Source organism: Rattus norvegicus, chromosome X, assembly GCF_036323735.1.
Source record: "Rattus norvegicus strain BN/NHsdMcwi chromosome X, GRCr8, whole genome shotgun sequence".
NCBI classification, from domain to species: domain Eukaryota; kingdom Metazoa; phylum Chordata; class Mammalia; order Rodentia; family Muridae; genus Rattus; species Rattus norvegicus.
In genome coordinates this window covers 120,170,786-120,181,274 of record NC_086039.1, presented here as the reverse complement: position 1 = coordinate 120,181,274, position 10,489 = coordinate 120,170,786, and the positions used below count along the sequence as shown (strand labels likewise).

At 38.0% G+C, this 10,489-nt stretch overlaps 1 protein-coding gene across 3 annotated transcripts in view; it reads right to left on the bottom strand.

Moving 5' to 3' along the window:
- Positions 1-631: 631 nt before the first annotated feature.
- The window catches only part of Dock11 (dedicator of cytokinesis 11), a 183,121-nt gene continuing 173,263 nt past the window's right edge, over positions 632-10,489 (bottom strand). The window contains exons 50-55 of one of the 3 annotated variants that reach the window (XM_017602037.3): positions 9,155-9,365; positions 8,257-8,447; positions 7,679-7,779; positions 6,187-6,325; positions 1,254-1,271; positions 952-1,090 (exon numbers count right to left, since the gene is read on the bottom strand). In XM_017602037.3, coding sequence (XP_017457526.1) covers positions 1,266-1,271; positions 6,187-6,325; positions 7,679-7,779; positions 8,257-8,447; positions 9,155-9,365 — 648 coding nt within the window. In that variant the 3' untranslated portion in view covers positions 952-1,090; positions 1,254-1,265. Of the gene's footprint in view, positions 1,091-1,253; positions 1,272-6,186; positions 6,326-7,678; positions 7,780-8,256; positions 8,448-9,154; positions 9,366-10,489 lie in introns of all 3 variants that reach the window. The other 2 variants (NM_001191760.1, XM_006257453.5) reach the window with 2 other exon arrangements.

Here is a 10,489-nt window from a genome sequence, read left to right as displayed (position 1 = left end):
AAAGTTCTTTACACCCCGGGGTTATCCTGAACTACTGAAGGGATCTGAGATTCCTTTGTAGGTACCAGTGTTAAGCTTGCCAGTGTTGAATCTGTGTTCCTACTCTAATCCAAGACATACTCAAGTAACCGCCATGTTCTCAAACAGCGCTTGCTAATTTTGCAGCCGGAGAAAAGAATCACCACTCCAGCCACTCCTCCAGCTTCCTTGACACCCTGGAAGCTGCATAGGATATAGAAACTACAGATTCTCCAAGGATGTTTTGTTCAGCTTCATGGACATCCCCAAAGAGCAAGAAGCTTAGACAACAAATCCCTCCTGCTGTATAAGGGAGAGGGGCCCACCCTGACGCGGAGTGCCCTTGGATCAAATGGCAAGCAGTAAGGCTGGTGGTGTTTCTAGGAGAGCCTTTTCTTTCCCAAGTTTTCCTGTTAAAGCATGGTCCTGTGTTTTGTTTAGTTTTGTTTTTCACCCTGGCTTTAGCTCCTAATAGGCGGTAGTTTCAATTCTCTCCCCAATTATCCATGACCTGTGGGTTTTTAAAAACATTTTCTTGCCCAGGGGTTTATATGAGAATGAATTTAAGTTCTTATCAAGAACAACCCTAAATTCAAAGAATTATTTCTTTCACTTCGAATTACAAATAAGTTTTACCTTTTATTGAGTTCCATTATACAATTTTACATATTCTCATTGTTAGTAAGTGGTAACGAAGCAAATGGAACGAATGGTTTTGAGCTCTCCTTTTCAGCATATAGATTTACCTCAAAACAGTACAAAGCAAGCGCACGGCTGCGAGTTTCAGGCACTTTCGAGTTGCTTAAATATTTACAGATACGTAAGCACCCTGTATGAAAGCATGACGATTTCGGCGTCAGGAGGCAATACTCCACAGATATCAATCTCTAAATGCTACCCTTTGCACAGCTCCAAATATTCCTGAGAAAGGTCAGTCTCTTTGCCATTTCCTTCATACTTCAGAGTATCTTGGGGAACCATACCCTCTGTTACTTGATGTACCACTAATTGCACAAAATACATGTAATGTGTTGTTCATCCAGGGAGAATGCATCGTGTCTTCTTGTAATATCTGAAACAGAGAACAAAAGCAAAACCCACATGATTATCACCAACTGAAGCTGTCTGTGCCAAAAAAAGACTGTGTATATAAAATAACAGGCATATTTGAATTTATCACTGACACTGGGCTATTTAAAATGACGGAAAGCAGAAAGAGCAAAGAATAACATTACCGGCTTTAGTCTTCACAGCTGAGTTACAAAGGCAGCGTATCAAAAAAGCAGAAAAGATCTGGTTACTCATTAGGAAAAACAAAGGTTCGGGAAATGCAAAATTCAATTAAAAGAGACAGGATGTGATCTTTGAATTCTATTTTAATTGGTCATCACCAGGGCTTCTTTGATAAGAGTTTACGGATCACCCATGTACCTTTTAACAGAGTTATGCACGGAGTCACCCAGGGACTTTTCGAACGCTCCTTCCCTGCACACTTGGAATAACATTAAATGAAGATAGGAAACAAAAGTACCTATTTGAAATATGATTATATAAGCTAATCAATGTAAATAAATGAGATACAAAATGTGAATATAATATTTCCACATCTATATAAAGATATACATTCATGTTGCTCTACATATTTTAAAAATTAGTCAGTTAATGTGATCAAAAGCCAAAGCAACAAAGGTTTTATGCTTAAATGAAATAGACAAAGGAAAAGAATAGTATACACGTTACGTTGCCTCTCTTTGAGTCATACCTTACCATTGCCTCTCTTTGAGTCATACCTTACCATTGCCTCTCTTTGAGTCATACCTTACCATTGCCTCCCTTTGAGTCTTAACTCAGGTCTTAAGTTTTTTTGTTTGCTTTGATTTGGTTTTCTAATATTGAGTTTTCAAGGCTGTAAAGATGCTCAGTGGTTAAAAGGACTTAAGGACCTGAGTTTGGCTCCCAGTACTCTCACTGGGAGGCTCATATTGCTAGAAAGTCCAGCTCCAAAAGATTTGACACCCTTTTCTCCTTGCCTCTACATTGTATACATGAGGCACACACACACACACACACACACACACACACACACACACACACACACACACACCCCTCCCTCTACCACATACATGCATACATATACACACAAATGAAAAAGAATATAAAAAATACTGGATGTGCTGGTTGCTTTTGTTCGTTTATTTTCAACTGAATCCAAGCTATGGTCATAAGAAGAGGGAAACTCAATTGAGAAAATGTCCTCAACAGACTGGCCTTTAATGATTGACGTGGGAGGAGGATCCAGCCCACTGTGGATAGGACCACCCTGTGCAAGTGAGCCTAGTTTATATTAAAGTAGGCTGAGCAAGCTATGGGAGCACATCAATAAACAGTTCTACTTCATGATTCCCTTCCTGATTTCCCTGCATGAAGGACAGTGAGAGGGATGTGTAGGCCAAATTAACCCTTTCCTATCCATGTTGCTTTTAGTCAGAATGTTTTAATACAGTAACAGTATGCAAATTAGGAAATGAGGGTTTCAAGTTGGCTTTGAAGCCTTAGTATTAAGCCTTGTCCTACAAATGACAATTCTGTGTGCCCCTCTCATTTGTGTTATAAATAATAGGCTTAAATAGATCATAGAGGAATACAAAAATCTTAACTCATGATACTAATCTGAAAGCATGCTACAGATTTAACTGATGACAATTATTCCTGTCTCTCAGATGTGACCAACAAATGGGGTGTTCATTGAGGCTGTGTTGAAAAACCTACCAGATCCTACAGTGGCTACCACCGACTCCACCTAAATAAGAAATCTCCAATTAATAATCTTAAATTATTCTTTAAAAAATTTATGGCCAAAAGTTTAAGGAAAACAAGTATACTTAATTTGACTTTTACTAAATAATAGGTATGCTATAACAAATTACATTGCAAACTGCCAAGGAATATTAAGGCCATTTCTTCTTTGAAGAAATCAAGTATGGGGCTCGATAGAAAAGTTCCTATTTAAGTGTATACTTAATTACACTTGGTTTATTTTGTGATAGCATGATCATTTTCAATGATATGGCTGAAAAATATTTGTTTAACCTAACATCTTATGGAATACATTAATTCATTTATAAAATTCACTATAAAGTTAATGGTTTACATAAACATGTAACACATAGAAACAAAAAGTTTTCTTGTTAGCTAATGTTAGCTCATATCAAGGGCCTAAATTATTGGCCTCCAGCTAGGAAAAATATCAACAGTATAATGAAATAATTGATACATGCAGGAGGTGGGAGGAAGCCACCTGATTTGAAAAATTCATGCTTTTAGTGGAAAAACTGGACATGACCATTCTAAATATCTTGATCATAGGTAGCAATAACAAGTTGAATAATTTGCCTTGAATTTGAATAATTTGGAATTCAAGACTAGGCAATGCAGCTGCATGCAAATGAAGTAACTGTCAGACAGTACACACGGGCTGAAAACAGCATGTGCAATTGTTTTCTATTTTTTGTGAAGGAGTCATTGTTACTGGTTTTCCCCATGTATTATGAGGAATGAGGGTCATCAAGTAGACAGCTTCAAAGAACCAGCTATGTATACCATTTCCTAATAGGACATGCCTCAGGACAGTGATGGTACTTTTGCAATTGTGCTAAGCAGTAAGGGCGAATTGCAGTGATGGAAGCAGAAAGGTCCCTGCCTAGTATCAAGAAATGTCTTGCTGTTTGCATTCAGCCCTAATAGGCTAGTAAAGGTGGCAAAAAGAAGACAAAGAACACTGAAAGTCCCTCCAGCCTTCAAGGTTCCAGCTACAAAGAATGGACATATCTTGCCAACCAGAACTTGATAAACAAGATTTTTTACCCTGAATGTCTGCTGAATACTTTTGGTTTCCCATCCTCTTTCTGTATCAAAGGTTGTCTTAACAGCATGAGTTCTGAGGACTGAAAGGATCTGCTTAAGCATGAGGACCTGAGTTCTGTAAGCCAGCCCCAATTAACTATTTTTCTTTATAAGAAACAACAAAAAGAATGGATATATAGGAGACCAGACTTGACCTCATTAACCACTTAATTCTGGTCCACTCTGGTTCTCCATAATGAGTAGATGACAATGATTACAAAAGTGAACTCACAGAAACACCAGAAATCTCCCAGAGCTCTTTAAGTTAAAGCATATCAAAAAATGCAAAGACCGGGGTTGGGGATTTAGCTCAGTGGTAGAGCGCTTGCCTAGGAAGCGCAAGGCCCTGGGTTCGGTCCCCAGCTCTGGAAAAAAAATGCAAAGATCTAGAAAGCTTAACCGAAAGCCAGCTAGCTTTTGTTGTTTGACAAGTCTTTCTATCTACCATTCACTGGGCCATAATGCAAGGTAAACCTCTGTGTGAGAGTCTCCTGCATGGAATGACTACCTTCAATCACAAAAACCCAGACTCTAAGACAAATGAACTTTTCTGGGAATAGTTTGTGAGTTTTTTTCCTTCCCTGGAATGGCGTCTTGCTTATAGTCCAAGCTATATAGCATGTAGTCTGTATGTAATCCATGTTGGCCTTGAACTCACTAACCTCATACATATTTAGCATACTAAGCACTGGAATTATAGCTATAACACCATGCTAGACTGTAGGAACGAGCTTTCAAATTATTTTCTCTGGAGCTTAGCATGGACCATGTCTATAATTCCAGCACTGGGAAGGTAGGGACAGGCAGGAAGATAAGGAATCCAAAACTAGCTTTAGTTTGAGGCCAGTCTGGACTACATGTAACCTTGTTCAGAGAGAAAAAGTATTTATCTGTTCCATGTTTTCATTCATGGGGAAAGGAAGAAGGTGCTATGATAAGCTCTAATACTCTCAGTGAGGAAGCAGACAATTATGCTACAACTTTTACAAACACGATAAAAAGATTTCAATGGTTAACAGGCAATCCATATGCAAAATATATGTAAACAAAAATTCTAGGGCCTTAAGAGATAGTCTACAAACATGGTCAGGATTTCTATAAGGATCAGTAGATATGTAAAAGTGGTAATTATTTAATGGTGACAGAATTTGCCTATGAGCTAGGATCAGGTCTTCACTTTTATTTTTTCAGGCCATTTCCCTAAGGTAGTTATAGTTGATACTAACACCCAGTAATTCAGCCTGTCACCTACATCACGCCATCGTGTTAAAAAAAACTGTAATGGTATTTGCTTATGTGATATATATATATATGTATATATATATATATATATATATATATATATATATTTGTCTATATGGGGGTGTACAGGTTCATGTGGGTGCACTTGTGTGTTTGTGTGTGGAAGCCAGAAGAATGACATTGGGTATCTTCTATCGGGCTCCACTTTGTTTCTGGAGATAGAGCCTTACTGAACTTGGCTAGGCTGGCTGACTAATGGGCTCCAGGAATCCTCCATTCTCCACTCCAAGCACTGGGGTGACAGGTGAGTGCTGGGTATCTGAATTCAGGTCCTTATGTTTGTGAAATGGGCACAATGCTCACTGAGCCATCTCTCTAAGGCCAGTATCGAGCTTCTTATAGCCAAGATAAGAACATTATCTAGGAACATAGCTACCGAGATAATCTTTTCACCTCTTTGGGATTCTCCCAAATTTGCCAATCATCAGATCAATGTAAACTTGCTTAGCTAGTCGTCTTTAATGTCACAGCATAAAGAATAAATTCGTCTCTTCTGGATCAGCACTTCTGCAGCCATTTCAGGTAATTGCTTCAAGTTTCATTCATATTACATGACTTACATGGTTGAAGATATGAGAGGAACAAATTTTAAAATATAAGTGTGGAACAGTGAAATGACTCAGTAGGTAAAAATGTTTGCACTCAAGCCTAACAGCCTGAGTTCAATTCTGGGAACTCACAAGATGGAAGGAAACACTGGCTTCCGCGTGCTTTCCTTTCATCTCCACTCATACACACATGGTAATATATGTGTCATGCCACCTCACACTGTGGCACATACACAACACATACCTACTTACCCACCCACACATGGATGCATTCAAACAAAGTAAATAAATTAAAATGTAATGAAAATTATGAGCTAAATAAGTTTAGGGTAATACATTTCAAACCATTATATTTTGTTAAGTAGCACAAGGGACCCCAGATTCTGCCCTTACTTTTAAGGATGTTAATACTTGCCTGCTCATGGATAATGTCAGACAATTCTTTGACCATGTCTCTGAAATTTGATTTTAGTCCTTCATGGTACTCAATTTGATCCTCTTTAATTAGCCGCTCATTTAGTTCAAGTGCAATGCTGCATGCCTGTATGAATTTCCTGCGGATGAACATGAAGATACAAAGAAGAAAAATTAATTACCAACCATAAGTTTGACAACTTACAAATCTTAAAGAAAGACTCATTGTTAGTTATGATTACTTCCTTAGCTTAAAATACATTTAAAAAAAACCTTTCATTTTTTATCTTTGTTTTCTGTATTCTGATCTGTTTTAAAACTTGGTCAGTACCTGGTGCATACCTTTAATACCAGCACTCAGGAGGTAGAGGCAAGTGGGTCTCTGTACATTTGAGGTCAACCTGGTCTACATAGTCAGCTCTGGACTAGTCAAGGTTATATAGTGAGGTCCTGTCTCAATACAAAACAAAAATAATTCAACACCTGGCTCAAAAATATATGCCCCCTAGGAAGCTTAATGGACTTGGTTACTGTCACTCTTTGAAACAGAATTCATTTGGGGCTTACCATCTGGCTAGTAATGGTGTGGGCAAAGTGTTTGGGCTGATGGGAATAGGGGCAAAGAGTAGAGGCACTGCCATGAAAGCCTTTTCTCCTATTATTTCATATGTTAAAGTTAATTTTCTTCATTTATTTTTCTGTGTGTTTAATGCCCACAATGAAGAGAGGATGTACACAGGGAAAAAAGTACCTCACTGCCTGCATAGTATGTATTCCTGTCATAGCAACTAGTAGAGTCCTTTGTACCTGCCAGGCAGACACTATTAATACATTTTGGTAAAGGAATGAATACAGGTCAGTCTGCAAGCTGGAATGGATGATGACTCCCAGACAGAAAAAGTAAATGATTACAGCTAGGAGTAAAGAAGCTTACTGGTTACTACCTTTCTCCTTAGTCTATTTCACTCTATTAGTCATGCTTTATAATTAATATCTGTTTACATATGAGTCAGACTTTTTTTCTGACCTTTCAGACATGCCTTAGCTTACAGAGCTACTCACTGAAGACAAGGTAAGATAGTCGCTAGTGGTGCTGAGTCTGAGTAGAAGGAACAACACAAGGACTAGAAGAAAGCCTGTGCAACCTTCGTGGCTCCACGGCACCCCTTCCTACATGGTCTGAAACACTAGAATACAAGGTCAACCGGGCAAAGAAGGAAATCGTGTAATGAATACAGACTCATGTTTGTGTCGTTTAAAATATCCAAAGCAATACAGTAAGCTGGGATGTTTAATCCCTTGGGTCACAGGAGCAGTGACAGTGCCTCAGAGTATGAAACAGATCATACGGTTCCTAACCACTTAAAGTGCCATTTGGCGATCAATTAATCACTGCAAATGCAGAGAACACCCGTACTTAGTGAATATTTTTATTTCTGTTTTATTTTTTGAAGAAAATAGAATAGAGGTCTGATCTGAAGACTAACACTTACCTAAACATGTCCTTCAACTCATTCACTTTCTTAGGTGGATACTTGTTAGCTTGACTCTCATTTAAGAAAGCTCTCGCATATGCTAATGGACCAGCATTGACCTAAATTACAGAAGAGAAAGAAATGAGAGTGTGGCAAGCATGTGCAGGAAGAGTTTGCATTTTCCTTTTCATTAAACACCCCCCAAGGGCTGAGGAGATAGCAGATACACAATAAAATACCTAAGGAACCCATAGCTTAGAGGTCTATTTATTTTGCTCGTGAGAAGCTTGTGTGAAAAAAATTATTAACCAAAGGGATTAATCTGGCAAAATGATACACCAATAAATTAGTTAATGATTTCTGATGCAGTAATACAGGGCATGGCCAGTCTTAGAGGTTTGTGGTAATGTCTTCTGATATAATACAAACTTCATATAAACTAAATGTGATTTGTTTCTCATGTTAAAAAAGAATATTGAGTTTTTTTTTGCGCCCAAAAAGAACCTAACAGGTAGTTGATGCTTGCTCTGTGCCCTTACAAAAGCAAAAGAAACATCAACAGCCTTTTGTGTTTGTTGTGCAATCAACCAACATACCTGAACAGAGACACAGCCCTGCAACTTTAGCTGAAGCTGAATCATGTCCACGTCAGCAGAGGAGCAAAGCTTGTGTAGCTCTGCAGTTTTATCTTTTATTTCATCAGTAGCAACATCGATTGGTTTTAAATTCACCTGCTGTTCACAGGTTATAGGAATCCTTTTCTTTACATATGGAAATGAGTTTGAAGCTACGAAATACAAAGACCAATGTTTTGAAAGTAGCAATGGAATAATTTTATTTATTTTCATTTCATTTTATGTATTCTTCTCTCATATAATACTTTCGCCCCTTCACTCCTCTCAACTACCTCCCACCTCCCCTCTCCCCCAAATTCACTTCTCCTCCTCCCCCTCTCCTCCTCCTCCTCCTCCTCCTCTGCCTCTCTTCCTCCTCTTCCTCCTCCTCCTCTTCCTCCTCCTCCTCCTCCTCCTCCTCCTCCTTTCTCTTCGGAAAAGAGCAGGGCTCCCAGCATTATCGACCAGACAAGGCACAACAAGCTACAATTAGACCAGGACCTCGTCATACCAAGGTTGGATGAGGCAGCACAAAACCAATTTTAGAAAATAATTTATTCAGTAGAATTCTAGGAAAAACCCAGAATCAACTTGCTTTATGCCTTCCCATACTTTTCCTAGAAAAATTCCTAAGGGTGCCAACTTGCTTCCTTCTGCTTCAGGATGAAAGGATATAATTATCTTTATGAGACACCTTTAAGCAATTAGGAGTGACATATGGGAAAACGATCGTTTATTACAAGGACATGTTTGTATAAACTTGTAAAATAACAAATGATTCAAATTTCAGCCACATGTTCCTGCTGGCCAGCTGGTACTTGTTTGTGTACATGAGAAGGGACCAAGACAGATACGAAAGTAACATAAAATTCCTACTCACTGGTCAAGATGGTGCGGCGTTTGCACTGTTCTTCTATGCAGCCTTGCTTCTTGCCTGATAACGTGTATGGGGCCTCAAAAACAAATCTGTTGATATTATGATTCCTTTCAAACTCTGTCTTTCTTTCTGTGAGTTCTTTGTCATCAAAATAGGGCTTCACATAAGTGACTTGAATATGAGCGAATTTTGGATCAAGCTCTTTGGCATTTACCTATAAAGAGAGAGTTTTTTAAATCAATGAAAAGAAAATGAAAGCATAGCTTACTGCTTTGAGACTACACAAGAAACAAGCCATTATAAGTGTGCTCCTGATTTATTGTACACTTACCTGTGAGATTATAGCTGTGTTTTTACAGACATTTATCAGTGATTATAGGGAAGGTACAGAAACCTATAGAGACTACAGAAATATAGGAGAAACAGAGAACACCACTGCAATCTTATCCCTCAGCAATTAGCATTTTCTACATTTCACATATTTCTTTCCAATTTTGTATGCATATATGTTCTCAAAATTGAGATTACATTGAACAATTTTGTAATCCTATTCTTAAAATATTTATTAAAATAGTTGTGTAATACGAAAAGTCTACCACAATAAGAACACGCTGAAACTACTATAGTTTGTACTGGAGTGTTGACCATAGCATTAACACTATTTATTTATATTGTTTGAGACAGAGTTTTACACTGTAGCTCAGGCTAGCTTAGAATTCTCTAGGTAAACCTCAGTAACTTTAAATTTGCAGTTGTCTTCCTGGTTTGGCTACTGTGGTGATAGAATTTTAGGTGTGAGCCCCCAGTGGCTTAATATAATTTTAATGGCTGAGTGAATGCACATGAATTATATTGCTCATTTTCTTACATTTTGCTAGGAAAATCATGTTTTGGAGAACATCTTTGAATTTGAATGGTGTGGTTTTTAGAAAACAATTATTTAGTTCAAAGATGAATATAGCTTTAATTATTTTAATTGTATATATAACCTAATTATGCGACAAAGTAGTATACCAATTTGGCTATCCACAAGTAGTATCTATATCATGAATGAATATTGTAAAAGTCTTATTATTTTTATATTTTATGTGTATGAGTTTGTCTACATGTGTGTGTATGTATGCATATGTACCATGTGCTTGTAGTTCTTGCCAAGCCCAGAAGTGAACAACAAAGGAATCACTGGAACTGAAGTTAAACGTGGTTGGGAACCATTATGTGTGTGTTGGGAACTGAGCCTGGATCCTGCATGAGAGAAGCAAGTGCTCTTAACCATGGAGTCATCTCTCTAGCCTTCAGGAGTAGCTATTCTTATCTACATCAGTTTAATCCTAGCCA